The sequence below is a fragment of the Macrotis lagotis genome, chromosome 1 (genome assembly GCF_037893015.1).
Source record: "Macrotis lagotis isolate mMagLag1 chromosome 1, bilby.v1.9.chrom.fasta, whole genome shotgun sequence".
Classification (NCBI taxonomy): domain Eukaryota; kingdom Metazoa; phylum Chordata; class Mammalia; order Peramelemorphia; family Peramelidae; genus Macrotis; species Macrotis lagotis.
The window spans coordinates 399,115,974-399,135,646 of record NC_133658.1 but is presented as its reverse complement, the minus strand read 5'-3'; the positions used below and the strand labels follow the sequence as shown (position 1 = coordinate 399,135,646).

The 19,673-nt window shown below is 36.7% G+C and overlaps 1 protein-coding gene across 2 annotated transcripts in view; it reads left to right on the top strand.

Moving 5' to 3' along the window:
* The window catches only part of SLC36A1 (solute carrier family 36 member 1), a 50,335-nt gene that overhangs the window by 24,840 nt on the left and 5,822 nt on the right, over nt 1-19,673 (top strand). Inside the window, exons 8-9 of one of the 2 annotated variants that reach the window (XR_012473771.1) lie at nt 1,572-1,738; nt 3,783-18,921. Coding sequence is in view for 1 of the 2 variants with exons in the window: in XM_074212578.1 (XP_074068679.1) it covers nt 1,572-1,738; nt 3,783-3,952 (337 nt within the window). In the remaining variant the exon portion in view is untranslated. The remainder of the gene's footprint in view (nt 1-1,571; nt 1,739-3,782; nt 18,922-19,673) is intronic. The other variant, XM_074212578.1, reaches the window with a different exon arrangement.

Genomic DNA, 19,673 nt, shown 5'->3' with positions numbered 1-19,673 from the left:
TTCTTTGAATTGACTTTCATTGTCTACTGAACCAGATCTAATAGAAGACAGCTTGTGAAAATTGGCAGTCTTGGCCTTTTTTCCTTCCTCTTCCTGAATGTATTCATTTACAGTGATCAACTAATGTTCTGTTCTTTTGTTGTTAAAAATTCATGTTTTTATGTAACTTTGAATTTTACAAAGTATTTTCTTTATAATAACTCTGTGAGAGAGATGGTTTTTCAAGAGATTTGTGATTTCCTCATTATGAGAGCCTTGGCTACAAAGAAACATCAACTGGAAGTCAGTCTTCTTATAGCTTTTCCTTGTTTAACATTCCTTGTCTTCAGACATCAAATATGCTGTATTTCTCTGCACTATGAATGTCTTTCATGCTTAGTAGAACTTGCTGCAAATTTAAGGTTCACTGGCAATCAATCATTGAGCATCCAGGGACTCTTCCATACTGTGATGAAGCGTCAGAGTAGGTCTTAGTATTAAATCAGAAGTAGGCCAAGTATTTTTATCCCTATTTAGCAAATGAAGAAACTGAAACCCAGAGAAGCAGCAATGTCCCTCAGATCATACAGCTCAATTGTTGAAGGACCAAGATTCTTCAGGTCTTTTGATTTTTTACCCAGAACTCTGGACTTGCTTCTGGACTACTAGTATTGTAGTGTCCATTGTGATGAAGGATCTTCAAGTAGGAATCTGGAAACTCAATTTCCCTATGAAAAAAGCAGTTAGATACCCACTGCCTCCTGGTTTCACCAATGTGAAGGTTTCTCTTGTGGCTTCTGTCCCCCTCATACTGTATATAATAGAAAACTAATCCTAAGGTTAAAAGTTGCAATCTTCACTGAATTCCCCGTCTTGTTCTGGGGATTACTTCATCAGAACCAGTTAAAGAGTTTCTTGTTTTCAAGTAGTCCTATCTGTTCCTTAGGAGGGAAAAATATGTTAAGCTTAGTGAATTAATGACTTGAGCAAATATTAGAAAAGGGATAGTTTCTGTGCTTTAGAAATAAAGAATTCTTTCTTCATTTTCCATAGAGGCATGGTAGAGATAATTTCTATTCTAGAAGGATGAAAATGATTGATGACGATGATGTTTTTCCTTTATTATCAAAGAAGACCATGACATCAGGGAATTGATGCCATGACAAACACATGAACTAGATTTGAGTGAGGGGGTGCTGTCCTGAGTCACCAAGCTTACTTTCTCCTCCAGAGCTATCTTGGTCCAGTGGCCAGATATAAATCAGGACAACTGGAGATGGCCCTGGATGCAAGGCAATCAGGGAGTTAAGTGACTTGCCCCAGGTCACACAACTAGTAAATGTCAAGGGTCTGAGGCTGGATTCAAACTCCTGTTCTCCTGACTCCAAGACCAGTGTCCTGTCTACTGTGCCATCTAGTTGCCCCTTCAAAATGATTGTTTTTCCTTATTTTCCATGGGAAACAAAGCACACTGGGAGTCACCCTATTTTTTTAAGGTCAAAAGTACATTTGTGGAACAAGAATATTGAGGATCAGTGCACTGCTTTTTTTTTTTTGGTTAATGTTAACATTCATTTTTGTCTCTTTCTCAGGTGCTTCCCCTGGAAAATAAAATGAAGGAGCCCCAACATTTTCCAATTATCCTATATGTGGGGATGGCCATCATAACCCTTGTCTACATCAGCCTGGGTTGCCTGGGCTACCTTCAGTACGGAGCAGCCATACAAGCCAGTATAACTCTCAATCTACCCAATTGCTGGTATGTAAAACATAAAGAAGAATAAAATCTATTGGCTAGGTTTTGAATTTTTCCAGGAAAGGTTAGGGCAAGAGGTTGATGTGAGTGAGGACTAAGTAATGAATAGGCGATACCGCCCTGACAATGAGATAATATGTGGGTTTTCTTCTTTGATTGTATGTAGTTATTCCTAGAAAACTGAAGGAATGTTGGGTGGGGGAGGAGGAGATAGGAGTCAGTTACTAAGCTTCTGGTGTAGTAGAAAGATCATTAGACTTGAAACCAGAAGTGTATGTTCTTTCTTTGTCCATATAACTGTACAACTCATCTTCACTTGACCTTTAACGTCCTTATCCATATGTGGAATTGCATCATAATTGCATTACCTACTACACAGATTTGCTGTGAAGTTAAGATGAGTTGTTATATAAGCCATAAGTGGATCTCTAAATGTACTCTTATACCATGGTGGATTTGTGATTTTCTCCTCTGAGCACTTCCTTCCCTGACATAGATAACCCCCCTCCATTCTTTCTTATCCTCTGTGATTTGTGTCATTGTCTTTAAGTAAATCCTTTATAAAGGATGCACCCAGTGTCCTTAAATTAGGTAAACTATTTGTTATTTAGATAATGATGATCATGATGGTGATGATGATAAGGATAATGAAGAAGAGCATGAAGAGTTAATACAGCTTTCCTTACTTTAAACCTTTACAGATTTTTTTAAAAAATACAGAATAGAAAAAAAAAGAAAATGAAATTGATGACCTTCATTTGGTTTCTCACTTTCCTGCCTACAAGACTGGAGGCTAGGGTTGAAAAATAAAGCATTCCATTCTAAGACAGGATCTCTTACTAAGAAATTCCCAAGTCATTGGATCCTTTTCTGTATTTGCTCAATTTTTTGAAATATTTGTTAATGTTAGGAAACACTGAAAGGCTTTCTAAAAAGGTATTTGATGTTAATGCTAGGCCCAAAGTTCAACCTCACAATTGTTCTGTTTTAAGAATATATGGTTATTTTGTTGGGAGAAACTTTTATCAGAAAATGAGGTCATACCTGCTAATTGCCTCGAGGGGCAAAGTAACCTTTAATTCTTTTTTGGCTTATCAGCAATGTTGGTATACTTAAAGAACTCTGTTCTGAGCCTGGGAGTAGGATCAGTGAGGTCAGGAAAAATTAAGAAAAAAATCATGTGCCATACATCACATTTACTATTATCATATTACACAGAATAGCTGATATCTGTTTTGATTTGATTTGCTTATTTCTGATGGTCAAACTTGAAGCACCAAAGTGATTGACTGCTTCTACTTTCTATCAACTTAAGGAAAAAAAATCTTTTCTTCCATTCTCCAAGTCCCTTGCTAATTTTCTGGTGATTGTGCTCTCTAAATATGAATGGGTTGGGCCTAGTTGATATCAGGTCCCTTCCAACTCTAATACCCTAAGATACCATGAACTACCTTTAGTGCTTGATTCTAAAGCACTACTTCAACCTACTTCCTTCTTCCCTTCCTCCTTTCCTCTCTCTCTCTCCCTCTCCCCCTCCCCTTCCCCTCCCCTCCCCCTTCCTTCCTTCTTCTTGCCTAGACTAGAAGTACAGAAACAACTCAGAGGTCCAATCTCATTTTGATTGGCACAGGAGCTCTGTTTCAGTTCTGGGCTGACTCACCCCTCCTTAGGCAATCTGGTATTCCCAAGGGTTCATCATATTAAAGATGAACTTGATGCAGACACCAGATAAACTTAACCCACTCTGCATCTCAGAAACTTCCACATTGAAGAGATCCTCCAACCCAGTTCCTCAGATGGCAGATATTATAGGTGTGCACCACTATGCCCTGCTTAGCAGGAATTCAGAGCTGGGTTCATAGTATCATAGATTTAGAACTGGATGGAACCTTAGAAATCTTCTAGTTCAATTTCTTCATTTTATGGATGAAGACATTTATATCTCAAAGGGTTCAGATGACTTCTCCAAAGTTACAAAGTTAATAATTGACAAAACTAGTATGAAGAAACTTCCTAAAATAATGAATCATTTTGCTTCTTTCTGTAGGTTGTACCAGTCTGTCAAGCTGCTTTATTCTATTGGGATCTTTTTCACTTATGCCCTGCAGTTTTATGTCCCTGCAGAAATCATTGTGCCCTTTTTCATCTCTCGGGTGACAGAGCGTTGGGCATTGGTGGTAGATTTGTCTGTCCGAATAGGCATGGTCTGCCTAACATGTGAGTAGAAGGCACAGTGATTTTATTTTCTATTTCAGCAAAGCATTCGGACCTCAAAGGCTGTCAGGTAATAAGTAGAGTATGGAGTGGGGTGGGGTATGAATTTCCCATAACAAGAGTTCCCTACACAAAGGAAATTACTGATTGCGACCCAAAACTCATAAAACACAAAATCAAATAAAATATTTTAAAATGTGATGTCTAGAATTGCAGCCTAGGGTCTGCTTAGAGGAGAAGCCTGGGTGTTTCCTTGTTTACCCTCTGGAATCACAACTGATCACTGAATATGCTAATCAGACTTCTGACAACTTTCAGTTTTTCATTTTTACAGTGTTAGCACACATTATTCTCCTGATTCTGCTTTCTTCTCTCATGTATGTCCTCAGTTTTGGGAGTCCTGTCTTGTGATTTCATTGGCATGGTAAACTCTTAATTCAGACTAACAACTCCACTGTAATTCAGAATCTTAGAGAGCATAAATGACAAACCCAACAATTCACTATGAGAGCCTCTGAGGTAGGGCTTATTCCTGTTTCTTAAGACCCTCTAGCACTATGTCTCACTGCCTCACTCCCTCTTTTTTTAATAACACAGTTATTTCCCTCAGTATATGTATGTACATATATACACAAATGTATTATGCATTCATGAATATATGTTCATATGCATAGAGTAACATGTTTAAAAACATAAGAGATGAAGTATAGTTTACACACAAATTTATACACACACACACACACACACACACACACACACACTCACTTACTTCCAGTTCGGCAAACTTTCTTACTCTCACTCCTTTTGTTGTAACAAAGAAAAGCAATTTTGTAAAACAACCATCTGACAGCACATGCAACATCTTGTTCCTGTCATCTCTGACCTTTCCCAAGAGGAGGGAATGTGTTTCAACATCTGTTCTTCAGAACCAAGATTAGTGTGTGTCAGGTAATTGAAGTTTGGGTCTTTTAGAATTATTTTCATTCACATAACTGGTCATTTTGAATATCCTCCTGAGTTTACTGGTTTCACTTTATATAAGCTGAAGCAAGTTTTTCAAGTTTCTCTGTATTCCTTATATTCATCAAGTCTTATGGTGCAGTACTGTCTCATTACAATCATGTATTGTAATTTGTTCAGTCATTTCCCAATCAACGGGCACCACTTTGGTTGCAATGTTTGCTAGAACAGAAGTGCTTCCATGAGTATTTGGGTCTTGGACCTCGTTGAGTTTTATCTGGGTAGTACATTATAGGAAAGATATACATAAGCTAGATAACATTTATAAGGAAGGGATCAAGATGGTGAGAGGACTTTACATCATGTTTCATGAGGACTAACGCTATGGTCATCAGTAGGAGGACAGCATATTTTGTATCTGTTCTTTCTTCCAGTTAGGCTATGGGGTCTGGCCCTGGAGCTGACCCAAAGAACTTGTCCTTATTGAGAGAGCACCTTGCTCCATTCTTTTCAGGAGTTATTAAACTCTAGTAACTGTACCTGATGTATCAGAATGGAGGAAAGAAGGTAAATGCTTTTCCAAATTGTGCTCATGCAATATGCATAAACATCCCTGAATCACAGAATATCAGAATCAGAATTAGGACCTAAACAAGAATTCCTTTCTAATTTTCCCCTCATGTGGCCATATGGTCTCTGCTTACAGATCTCTGTTGATTGAGAGGAACTCAGCATCACTGAAGCTATCCTGTTCAATTTGGCAATGGCTCTAAATAGAAAGTAGCTTTTCCTTCTATTAAGCTGAAATCTGCCATTCTATAAGTTTCATGCTTTGTGCCCTCTAAGGCAAGGCAAAACAAAAATGAACCCTCTATTATAGGGCTCCTATATTCAAATATTCTAAGATAGCTAAGTTTTTCCCTCTAAGTAGTTTGTTCTCAGGCTAATAATCTCTATTTCCTTTGACTTAAGTCTCCTATGGCTTATTCCTATGGAGAGTAAGCCTGCAGGCTTACTCTCTTCTAGACATGGTCCAACTTTTCAGTGCTCTAAAATGTGCATGACTTTACACACAGGATATGACCAAGGCACAGGGCAGTGGACCTTCTTAGGGAAATAAATTCTTTTACTACTGCCCGAGTTTTCATTAGCTTTTTTTGGCTGCCTTGTCACATTGTTGATTCAAATGGATCTTTTATTACCACTAAAATCTCCACTGCTTTTTTTTCACATAAACTGTTGTCCTGCCCTACCTTATTTGATACTTTGTATAAGACAGTGGATCTAGGATCTCATTCCTGTGAATATTTCATCCAATAATGAAGATTGTGACCCATCTGTGCTTTCAAACAATATACAATTCTTATGCATGACATCTGGTAAATCATTCATTGATAGATCCTTGCAGAAAGGGCAGGGACATTCCCAGGAGACAGGCTACTAGGGAATGAATTCTTTGACCATGGCAATTCTCGAAATTAGCTGTTTATTCAATAATCATTTATTAAGAACCTTTTCTGTACAAGGAATTGTCTTGGATTTATAAAGATAAACACGAAATGATTATCTCCCTAACTTCAAGGAGCTTTTAATCTACCAAGGGAAACATGAAGATACAAACAAGTCAATATAAGTAGGTTCTCACAGTAATTTCCAGGGGGAAGCCACCAACAGTTTGAGTGGAGGAGGAAGCTGAACTTCAAGGAGTCTTAGAGATCCTGAGGGATGGATCTACGAGGAAATGTGTGACAGCCTCCCTCTGCCCTGCCAAAGACTGGGGCCAACAAGAGACTGCCTCCTCCTGGTTAGCAGCAAAGTGGGCCAATTTGGCTAGAAGGCAGAATGAGAGGGAATAATGCAAAATCAGTCCAGAAAGATAGGTTAGAACTGTATTGTGAGAGGCTTTGAATGTTAAACAGAAAAGTGTTTATTTTATTCAAGAGGCATAAAGGGCATCATCAGAGCTTCTTGAACAAAGGAGGGGCATATGCAAGTATATAATTTGTGTTTTAAGTACATAATTTTAGTATATTATATAAAGCAAGGTTTGGAGAGAAGATGGATAGCCATGTCTTGACTTGAAAGAATGTCAGTGTTAGCAAATATTTTCTCCTAAAATATCAGAATAAATTATGTATTATATTAAAAAAATCCTTTCAAATGAGAAGTTAGAGTATAAAAATAAGCTCAATTTCTTCTTTTTTCATTTGGCTACAAAATTCCTTCAGGACTCATAGTTTACCATTTGTAAGCTCTCTCATACATTTCAGTGTCTTAATTTTTCCATGGCTCAGTTCCTTTGGGAACTATCACCGTACCCTGAATCCTCAGTTTGACTATGCCATTTACCCATTTGTCATTAATTTCTTTATAGTGTAGCACAGAAACTATTCTGTGTCTTATTTGCAATATAGTTGTGTGAGTTTGTTTTTATGTATGTGCAGATTATTTTATATTGGCAGTTTGTATACCAAATCCAGGTATTTAGATGAGTGGAATTTTGGCTTGGAATTAGCCATCCTTATACCCAAGAGCCTCAGGGACAATTTTAAAAAATGACAATTTTTAGAAAATTTGGATTTTTCTAGGGATTCTTCTGGTTGATGAAAAAAGACTAATATGGAAGCTTTTGAATAAAAGGGGGGAAAAATTTCTGTTCCCTCCTTCCCCCAGAACTAAATTTGTCCCTGTATGCTCTAGGCTTCACCAGTTCTCTAGATTGACTTGGACCCTGATTCATATTAGATTTCTTTGCTCTTTGACTCTCCATAAATCTGCAGCCTATATTTGGACAAGCCTGAAAATTTTTTTTTGGTTTCAATTTTTGTTTTCTCATCTTTATCAACCCTTTCATGTTGCCTTCTATGGCATAATGTTCAAAATTATTGACTGCCTTTGATAATCAAATCCACAATGTTCTTCTCTCTGATTTTTGTGGTTATGCTTTACAAATCCCTCTATTCTTCAAAGTACAACAAGGAAAGTGGTTTTTTCCTCCAACAAAATGTCTGTCTGCCTCTCCTCATGTATTCTGCCTTTTATTTGAGGGCTTTTATCAGGAACTTTAAAGGATATAATAAGTGCTGCAGATGAAGCTGGAGCAAGTATATTTGTCTTGTGTCAAGTGTCTTTTCCATACCTGTACATAAAACACAGAGCTTTGCATACAATAAGTTCTGATAGTTAATAGAATATTAAAGCTAGTGGAATCCATATAATTCAGAATGTCAGAGATGGAAAAACCATTAGAACAAAGTCAGAGTTAGAGGTAACCTTGGAATCTAAAGCATAGAATGTCTGCAATAGAAGGAACTTTAGAACATAGAGTATATGTTAGAACTAGAAGAGACTTTAGAACTAATAATCTCGTCCTGAGGTGTCAGATACATCCACATCACCCTTAAGTCTGATCAGATGAAAATGTAATTGGAAAAGATTTAACAAGATAAATAAAAATGCAACAAGACATAAATTTAAGTTAATTTGTGGTTTTCTAAGTCAGGAAACCCCTCTGTAGGGATCCTTCTCTTTGGTTAGTAGCCCCTGTTTCTATTTGAGTTTAACTTCACTGATCTAGTCCATCTAAACTCCCATTTTTATAATTGAGAATCAAAGGGGTCACATAACTTGTCTCAAAACCTAAATTAAAACTCAGTTCTCTTGATTCCTACTCATTTCTGGTTTATTTTTATATTCCTGTGGGGTGTGTGTGTGTGTGTATTTTAAAATTTCTTTACCTCTTTTTTTTTTCTAGATTCAGTTTTTAGATACTCATTTTCTTTTTCTCTCTACCTGCTCTGCCTTCTGGAATAAAGAAAGGAAAAAGAAATAAAAAGAGAAAGAAACCTTGTATTATATAAGTGTAGTCAAGTATAGTGAATTCCTGCATTGGCCAGGAGCCAAAATACATTTTTTATGCTGTAATTAATCTAGCTTTTTCTTCTGTGAGGTGGACACTATTCTTCAAAAGTCCTTGGAGCCATTCAGCAGTGCCACAGATAGAGCTCTGGGTCCGGTGTCAGGAAGACTTCGTTCGGATCTAGTCTCAGACACTTACTAGCTGTGTGACCCTGGACAAGTCACATAATTTGTTTGTCTCAGTTATAAAATGAGCACCTCCCCACAGGGTGGTTGTGAGGATCAATTGAATTAGTAATTGCAAAACACTTCCCCCACAATCCCTGAGACAAAGTAGGCACTCTATTTAAGTTAGCTGGTATTGTTACTGGGTCTTTGCAATTGTGGCTGACCATTTAGTTGATCAGGGTTCTTCAGTCTTTCATAATTGTTCATTTCTACACAATTGATGTTATAATATAAATTGTTTTTCTGATTCTGCTTACTTTCCTTCACATCAGTTCATAAAAGTCTCCCCAGGCTTCTCTGAAAATATCCCTGTTTCACCATTTCTTGCAACAGAATAGTCTTCCATTGCATTTCTGTACCACAGCTTGTTCAGCCTTTCCCCAATTGATGGAAATCCCTTTACCATCAGAATAAAGTTGCCATAAATATTTTTGTACATTTGGGTCCTTTTCCTCTTTCTTTGTTTGCTTTGAGGTATAAGCCTAGCAGTAGCATAGCTGGTTGGAGGCAAGCTCTGTGTCAGTAACTTTTGGGACATCATTCAAATTATTTGTCAGAATGGTCAGACTAGTTTCATAGACTCACCAACAAGGACATCAAGAGAACTTTTTTCCTGCAGCAACTTTTGTCATTTTCTTTTTTGTTTAATTTTGCTAGTCTGGGGTGGCTAGGTGGCACAGTAGATAAAGCACCAGCCCTGGAGTAAGGAGTACCTAGGTTCAAATCCAGTCTCAGACACTTAATAATTACCTAGCTGTGTGGCCTTGGGCAAGCCACTTAACTCCATTTGCCTTGCAAAAACCTAAAAAAAATAATTTTGCTACTCTGATGAATCTGAGGGGAAAATTTCATAGTTACTTTAATTTGCATTTCTCTTAATTATTAGTGATTGGGAGCATTTTTCCAAATTGCTATAAATAGTTTGATTTTCTTCCCTTGAGAGCTGCCTCTTCATATCCTTAAACCATTTATCAATTGGTGAATGACTCTTACTCTTGTAAATTTAAATCAATTGCTTATATATTTTAGAAATGATACCTTTATCAGAAAAACTTTTTGCAAAGTTTTTTTTCTCCAGTTAACTAATAACATTTATCTTCTAAATTTAGTTGTATTGGGGGTTTTTTGGTGAAATAACTTTTTAATTATAGATAATCTAAATTACCCATTTTTATCTTCAGTGATCCTCTGATTCTTGTTTGGTCATGAACTCTTCCCCCTCCATAGATCTGAAAAGAAATTTTTTTTTTACTTTACTTCTTGAATTTATCTGGATCATATATCTACTCAAAAGTAGAGCTTATTAATCCAAGAACAAAAGTATGCTTAATTTTTATTTTGTCATTTTAAAGACTAACATTTTCAATAAAAATTGTTTCTTGTCACTGCCTTCTTAACTAAAAATTAATGTGATCCTTATTTTTTTCATTTAAGATTTAGTTTTCTCATGGTCAAGCATGCTTTGGATGAGGGCCAGAGGTAGCATTTGGCTTGAGATGTTTGAGATGTGATAAGGTAACCTTTTGGGAGACCTTTCTCTAGTTCCTATATTTATATCTAAGCAGATTAAGTTGACTTTTGGTATATTGCTTCTGAAATTCAGGTATAATAAATTGCCTTCTGTCTTGATCTTATGCTAGGATTTGGAAGGGGCTGATCTCACATGGAAATATTTAGATATAGGGATTTGATTTCTTAAGGTGCTGTTCTTTCCTGTGTGCCAAAGAAAATGTCTGGGGTTAAGATATAAATATTGTATAAACAATAGGTACAATAGATGCCTCCACTTTTCTCTCTTCACTTTCTTTACTCTGATTTCTGACCTCATCATTCAGCAGAAACTGTTCTTTCCAAAGTTACTAACAATCTCTCTCTCTCTCTCTCTCTCTCTCTCTCTCTCTCTCTCTCTCTCTCTCTCTCTCACCTGTCCTCACTTGTACTTGCAGCTTCTCCAGAATACCAGTGTTTGAATTCTTTCACCCTTCAGGGCCTCTCAATCTTAAACTGGTGACACCAACCCACGACACACTTCTATCCTCATCCTCCAACTGAGCCAGGTACAGAACTTAGGTATCATCCTCAATTCCTCACTTTCTACACCCCCCCCCACTTCATCTAATCAGTTGCTAATGCCAGTTGCTTTCTCCTTTGTAACATCTGTCTTTTTGCTTTCTACTCTCCTTTGACACTTCTCATAGCCTGGTGCAGGCCCTCATCAACTTATGCCTAGATTATTGCAATACCCTAATGGTTGGTGTCCCTGCTACAAATCTCTCCCCACTCCATTCCATTCTCCAATCAACTTTTTACAGCACAGTTTTGATCATGTCACCCCCTCCTCAGAAAACTTTGGGGCTCCCTGTTACCTCCAAGATCAAACATAAAATCCTGTAGTGTTAAAGGTCTTCCATAACCTTCTTCTCCTCCCCACCCTTCACCTTTCCAGGCTCCTTATATCTTACATCTTCCCAATGACACTGGCCTCTTTCCCCTTCTTTGAGGAAGACACTATCATCTTTGTGACTCTGGGTATTTTCACCAGTTGTCCCTCATGCCTAGAATTCTCTCACTCCTCATCTCTTTCTGAACTCCTTTAAGTTCTGGTTAAAAATCTGGCTTTCCACAGGAAGCCTTTTCTGATCTCCTTTATTGCTAGTGTCTTCCCTCTATTGATTATTTCCAATGTATCATATATATATATCTTATTTGCATAGTTATTTTATTGTTGTCTACTCATTAAACTGTAAGCTCCTTAAAAGCAGGACCTATCTTTTGATTTTCTTTCCCTCCCCAGTGCTTAGCACAGTGCCCAGTCCTTAGTAGGCCCATTAATGACTCTTTTTTTTAAGCTAAACGTCTTTAAAGTACTGATATTACCTAAGTGTCTGTCTTAGCTGTCTTAAAAAATTAATCCTCCTGTTTATATACTATTTCTAAAAAAGAAATGCCCACAGTCATGAGTAGTTTTTGCAAAATAGTTTTTTTTTTAAACTTGGTAAAAGGAAATTAAAATGTCAGTACTCTTGGATAGTAATTTTTAACCTTTTTTGTAGGTCACATACCTTATTGCAATCTAGTGAAGTCTGTCAACTTCTCAGAATAATGTTCTTAAATGCATAAAATACATAAGATTACAAGGCAAACAATTATTGAAATATTGTTATTAAAATATACTTCAGAGTTCTAAGATTAATTAATCTTGCTCAAGGATATCTGTACATTTATCAGTGCAAGTTTTCCCTTCACTGTCAGAAATTGAAACCCTTCCACATCTTATATTAAGAGGTCTTTGCTCTTAAATTACTCTGACTGAAAAAATTCCTCACTTGCTAAAACCCTGCCACCATGAGATTCTCTAGTCTTAGCTCTACTGGTTTTTATACCATTTTCCAGATCTTCTCAACTTTGGAAGGACTTACCAGACCTTGTAGTTCATTTTCATCACTTTCTTAAAATCCTGAGGCACCTTTACATCATCATCTGAGGAGTATTAAAGATAGAATAATTCAGTACTCACATTCAAAAGAATCTGTGATCTCATTGATTTGGTAGGTCTTTCAGTAGTACAAAGGAAGCCCATCCTGTGCAACTCTGGTCTATATTCTTCCATAAGCTCACCAGACAGGATCCATACAATGTATTGGGAGCCTTTCTTATTTTCTCTTGACATTTCAGAGTTACTAGTAGAACCTGTTGTTATGCTTTATGCCTGCCATGTGATCAACCCACCATTTCTTCCCATCTTTCAGTCATCTTCTTTTTTGGAATTATTTTATGCCCATAATGCACTACTCTGTTATTTTCTGTATACTGCTAGTTTTTAATTCTTTGGCCATAGTATTGTTCCATATCTCACTAGTGGAATATTTGTATTAAAAGATAAATCTCAAATTTCATAGGAAACTTGGGGAATCAACAAAGGAGCATTGTAATTTTGCAAAGGAAGTATAGCTTGCTTTCTCCCTCCTGTTCAACTGTGTGCTTACTCATTGTCTTGTCTATCTGTCCTTTCTGTCCCAAATATAAATTGATAGAAAGTTCTATAGAGAGGCTTATTCAAATGCATGCTGAAATCTGGACATTCTTTATCCACTTGGTCTTTCTTCTGAGGATAGACAGGCCAAACTTCTTTGAGTGATGGAGCTTGAGGCAATTAGCTTAGTGTCACATGCAAACAGGAATCCCTCTTCCATTTGGACTCTCTCCTGGGTCTCTTCCTTCATAGTGGTACATAGATTTGGTTAGTATATAGCTCCCTATTGTATTCTTCATTTGCTGTTTTTATCATAAGGTTGTTGAATAAAGTTGTTCTTTCATCTAATGAATCTTTTATTCATTTATGGGTGGATGATACCTTGTAAAAGAACCTATTAGGAGATATTTTGTTCTGCTAAATCAAATACTAAATCTATTCAAGAAATAATAAGCACAGTGTGATCTTATAGTCTCTACATCTTTCCATGTATTTTTCTTACAATTATAAAGTTAAATATGTGAAGTTAAATATTGCTGAATATCATTTGCAAAAATCTACATGCTTGGGGTGGCTAGGTGGCGCAGTGCATAAAGTACCAGCCCTGGAGTCAGGAGTACCTGGGTTCAAATCCAGTCTCAGACACTTAATAATTACCTAGCTGTATGGCCTTGGGCAAGCCACTTAACCCCATTTGCCTTGCAAAAACAAAAACAAATTAAAAATCTACATGCTCCCTACTTCTTGAGGCTCTCATGTATAAATAAATGATTCATAAAAATTTGCATAAATTTGAATAGGAATATAAGTTGAAAGTTATTGGTGTTCTCTGAGTTACTTTTTTTCAATATTAATACAGTCCAAACTTTTTCTCATACTTTTGGCATTTTCCTTTCCTTTAACTATCTTGTCTATAAGTCTGTCAGTGCCCTCACCACTCTGTTGAGGAATTGAATAACATGAATGAAAAAGCATACATTTTTCTGGTTTTAGACATTAAAAAAAATGAAGGGCATCTAAGTGATACAGTGGATAGAGCAACAGATTGGAGTTATTTACTGTGTCATTTACTTTGACATTTACTGTGACCCCAAGCAAGTCACTTAACCCTGTTCCTCATCTGTAACCTCAGTTCCTCATTTAAAAAATGAACTGGAGAAGGAATTGGCAAACCCCTCCAGTATCTTTATCAAGAAAAAAAAGCAAATGAGGTCACGAGGAGTCAGTCACAACTTAAAAACAACTGAGCAGGGGCATCTAGGTGGCACAGTGGATAGAGCACCGACCCTGGAGTCAGGACCTGAGTTCAAATTCAGCCTCAGACGCTTAATAATTACTTAGCTGTGTGACCTCGGGCAAGTCACTTAACCTCATTGCCTTGCCCCCTCTCCAAAAAAAAAAAAAGACTGAGCAACAAACAAACAAAATCATTCCAATCCAAGTTCCAAAATATCAGCATAGAACAGGAAGATTAAATTCCTCAAGTATCTAGTTGATAATTGTCTGTTCTTACATATATCTTATTCTTTATGAGTCTATAACTTAGCTCTCCTTTGGAAGTTACAGTTTACTCCATTTTACTACAGAAATTAAAAAGTCATATTCTTAGTGACTGTTAATCTAAAGGAGAAGTATATTGTTATATTACCAAATCTCTTGGCTAATCCTTTGGGCTAAATAAAGTTGTTAAATGCTCTGCATTTAGTTACAGAACTAACTGCTGCAGAATTTTGTGCTTAAAGTAGGAAATTACTGCTTTCCTCTTCTTCCTGGTGTTTTGAATTTTCCAAATTAACTGGTTCCTTGAGTCTTTTCCTTCTTTTTGTCTTGTAACTTTGGTAGGAGCCGCATCATGTAAGATCTGTAGTGCCCATGTGTTGTAAAAGTAGAAGAGGAAAAAAGACTAATAGTAACTCAGCAAGATTTAAATTTCTAAATGTACATTCTTTACCTTTTCAATCATTTTGTGAACTCTTTAAGTTTGGGATGGAAAAAGCTTTAGTTGATTAGTCATAGTTTCTGGTGATTTTATGTGAACCTAAAAACCATAGAGGAGAAAATATGCCTCTCAATCTTTTTTTTTTTAAGAGTTTGGATTTCTAAGAAAGAGTTGTTTCCATTAGGTGTTCTAGATTCTATCACAGAATCATTGAATGTCAAAGTTGTAAATGGCCTTCAAGGATAAAATGTTAAAACCTAAAAGAAACTGTAATGGCTATTTAGCCCAGTCTTTTCTTGTTACAGGCCTGGTTTAAAATATTATACCCAAGATCATCAGAGAATTGTGGCAGACCTAAGATTAATAATAATAGTAATAGCTACATTTTCTATCATGCTTAGTATTTGCCAGACACTGTGCTTAAATGCTTTATAATTGTTATCTCATTTGATCCTTATGACAACTCTGGGTTTAGGTGCTATTATTACCCCCATTTTATAATAGGGAAACTGAGACAAACAGGTCCAGTGACTTTCCCAGGGCCATATAGCTAATAAGTATCTGAGGTTGGATTTGAACTCAGATCTTCTTGACACCAAACCCAGCATTTTATCTACTATGGCACCTAAGTTCCACTTGATTTCACATAAGCTCTGTGAAGCCAGAGACTTTGTTATCTATATCTTTGTATCATCAGCATGTCTTGCATTAATAAATGTTTGTTGAAATTAAATGAAAAGTATACCCATTTTCTAGGATTATTTTCACATTACTTCAAGTCCATTTTAGGAAACACAACAGTGGTTTGCCACAATGCAGTAGAGAGGGCTTTAAATTTAGAATCACAAGACCTTGATTTAAAATTCTAGCTCTGCCACTTAGTATCCATGTGGCCAAAGTTTCCTTAGATATAAAATAAGGAACTTGGACTAGATGACATCTAAGATTTTTTCTAACTATAAATCAGAGATCCTACATAACTTTAAAATACTGTTCACAACGAAGTAACTTTCCATTCAGTTAATGGAAAAGGAAGTGAGAGTGGAGAGGAAATAAGAAGTCATTTTGTAGAATTGGAGGTGTCTGCTTCATCCATAAATCTACTCTATTTTTACCTTCTCTGTATTTAACTTTAGTTGAGAAAAGGATACAAGGAAATTCTACCTGGGATCCTTTTCATCCTATAAAACCAAATGCAGTACAGTATTCCTTTCTCAGGTTATCTCTAGTTATCCTATATAGCTAAAACATTAGCTTCTTAGCTGAGCTAGGTTATTTCAGAGAACAGACCATGTTGGAAAACATTTGAGAGACTTTTATCAGAATGTGTCCCTAACTGGTTCTGTCTGGGATTGTCCTTGACAGATCTTCTTGGAAATATAAAACTGAGAGTCAGATATAATTCTGATACCTTCATTTTATAGCATAGCAACTAATATCCAGAAACCCTTCCTGAACTGCCCAAGGTCTCACAGTACCAAAATGAGAATCTGGACTTGGTTCCTCTGTTCAGATTTAATGCTCTTTCCTGTACATGGTACTAAATCTCCCACAGACTCACTGTTAGGTAGGAATTGGACAACTGGGGGAAGCCGAGGCACCAGAATAAGCAAAGGACTTTGCCATGGACTGAATGAGTAATTAGATTTGGGACTAAAACCAGATTCTCTGACCAGCAGCATTTTGAGCTATCAGCTGATAAAACTGGTCTAATGAATCTTGAGTTATTTCATCCTCTCATTCTTCTCTGGATCCAACCTTGGAAACTGGATGTTATATAATGAGATGGAAAATTCATAAGAGACAATGGGAATCTAGTCTCAGCTCAACCACTAACCACTAACTTACTGTGTGACCACAGGCAGGCTACTTCCCCTTTATTTTCCTCTTTCATAAAACGAGGTGCTTGAACTCACTTATCTGTAAGAGCACTAATATTCTGTGATTCTAATGCTCAGGTTTTAGAAACACTGAAAGGCTGAAATCATCTGTTGCACCTTATTCTTTCTAGAGCTTTTCCCTAGAGTTTCAGAATTTTTAATAATTAATTTAATAATGAATGCATTCTTATTTCAGCTCCTGAGAAGCCTACTTATTAGACTAAGAAATGTTCCCTTAAGGAAAAAAGGCCCTTTAGATCACTTCTTGGCTCTTCAGAAACTTATTTCCTTTGCTCCATAACCTGCACTTGCCATTTTTTGAGTAGGATATAGGAGTTAGAGCATCTAGGTGTGAACTGCTGGAAATAGTATTTATATAACCTCCTGAGTCTGGATCAGACCTGGAACAGAAGAGGGAAGATGGTTTAAAATGGAAAAAAAAATCCTAAACTCAATAATAGAACCTGTTTCAGTCCTACCTTTTTCACTTACTAACAGGGTAATATGAAGCAAGTCACCTCTCTTCTCTAGGCCTCTTTCCTCCAATCTAAAATGTTAAACTAAAAGTCCCTTCTACCTGTTTGATGTTCTAAAGGCCCTTCTGGCTCTGACAGTCTGAATTCTAAACTCTCCCTCTGAGAATGGTAGAGGGGGGAAAGGTAAGTCAAACCAGTGCATTTTAGTCATTGTAAGAATTCATTATATTTAGAACCCCGTGTTATATTTACAAAACATTTACAATTGTCATCACATTTGATTCTCACAACACTTTGTGATATTGGAAATGCAAGTACTGTTTATATTATATAGAACAGGAACCTAAGAGAGGAAATGACTTCCCCAATGTTGCACAACTAGGAATTTTGGAACTGTACATTAAATCCAGTTCTTTCTTCTGCACTGAGCTGCTATATAAGAAATTATTCCTTTTCCCTAGAGAATAAGGTACTTTCTAGTTTAGAGCCCTTAAGAGGGTTAGTTAGGATTTATCTAGCATGTAAGCTTAAAATTGGACTCAGGAAAATAGTCTGGTCTAGAGAAAATGAATAAGGCCATACTCTCAAAGAGATCAAAGAAAAAGAAATATGACCTATTTGTACCAGAATATTTATGGTAGCTCTTTTTGTGGTGACCAAGGATTTGAAACTTAGGAGTGCCTATTCATTTGTAATGGTTAACCAATTTATGGTATATGAATATGATGTAATATGATTGTGCTATCAGAAATTATATGGGAGGGATGGTTTCAGAGAAACTTGAGAAGATTTATAAGAATTGATGAAGAGAGAATTGAGCAGAACAAGGAGAAAAATTTCTACAACAACAATGTTGGAAAAGATAGCTTTGAAAAACTTAGGAACACAGTGACCATCCACAGTTCCATGACTCATGATAAAACATGCTGCCCAACTCCAGAGAGTAAAGGGGATGTGAGACATAATTTTTTTGGATGTGGTCAGTGTTTAAATTTGCTTTAATAATAATAGTTAGCACTTGCAAAGCACTTGTCCTGTGCCAGTACCATGCTAATCATTTTATAGATATCTTCTTTAATCCTCTAAACAATCCTCATAGGTAGGTACTATTATGATTCCTATTTTAAAGTTGAGGAAAATGAGGTAAATAGAGCTGAAATGATTTGACCAAAGTCTCACAGCTAGATGGTGTCTGAAATTGGACTTGAGCTCAGGTCCTCCTGATCTAGAACCAGCGCTGCACCATTTGGCTGCCACCAAGTTTTGTTTGACTATAGTAACTGAAGTTTTGTTTTTCTTGGTTTGCCAGTGTAGGGGGAGGGAAGAAGGGGACCAGGATGAATCTTGGGGGAGGAGGAGAGATAGAGAAGGCAAATCTTCATGAAAATAAAATTTAATTTTTTTCTAAAAAGAAATCTACTGAGACCTAAACAAAATCAGAAATAGTAGGTCTACCTCATATTGTCTCTTATTTCGTTTTACCGTTCATAGCATTTCCTTCATAATTTGTGTAATATTAAACTTGATGTGAAAACAAAAAGGATGACAGAGAATCTTCATTAACTCCACAGTGACTCAAGGAGAAATCAAGAAGAAATTTTATCTTCCTCAGATGAGCTCAGCTGGGACTCAGATGCAGTTATGCCATAAACAGTGAGGTGATTGTGGTCTGAGAATGCAGTTTTAAACTCTGATCATTCATTAGGAGCTTAGAGGTTCCTTCCCTGCAGATTACATCCATCAGGGTACATGGAAACTTTTTGTGAGATGAGGCTTTTGAAGAACTTCTTCCCTCTAGAAGGACATTGTGTTTTCTCTCTCTTTGTTAAGGCAAGCAGAAATACTGTGGAAGATACTTCCAATGCAAGAAAATGAAAAATTAAGAGAGAGATTGTAAGATGACTTTTTCCTCTTCTCTCTCTATAATTTTCTTGTGTTCACTTAGGACATAGCTCCAGATCCGAGAATGCATAACTTTCCCACACTCAGCTCCAGGGTCATCTGCTATTTGAAGCCTCTCCTGTTTCACCCCCAAATTACTTTTTATGTATTTGGTATTAACTTATTTGTACACATGTTATTTTCCTCCAGTAGAATGTAAGTTCCTTGAGAGTAAAGACTTTCATTTTTGTATCCTTCTCTACAATGTCTTACCTAGTATGGTGCCTTGAGCATGTTTGTTGTTCAGTCATTTGCAATTCTTTGTGACCTCATTTGTAGTTTTCTCAGCCAGACACTGGAGTGGTTTGCCATTTCCTTCTCCAGCTCATTTTACAAATGAGAGAACTGGAGGTGAACAGGGTAAACAACTTGCCTAAGGTCACGCAACCAGTAAATGCCTGAGGCCAGGTTTGAACTCAGGAAAATGAATTTTCCAGACTCCAGACCTGGCTGTCTATCTACTGCTCAC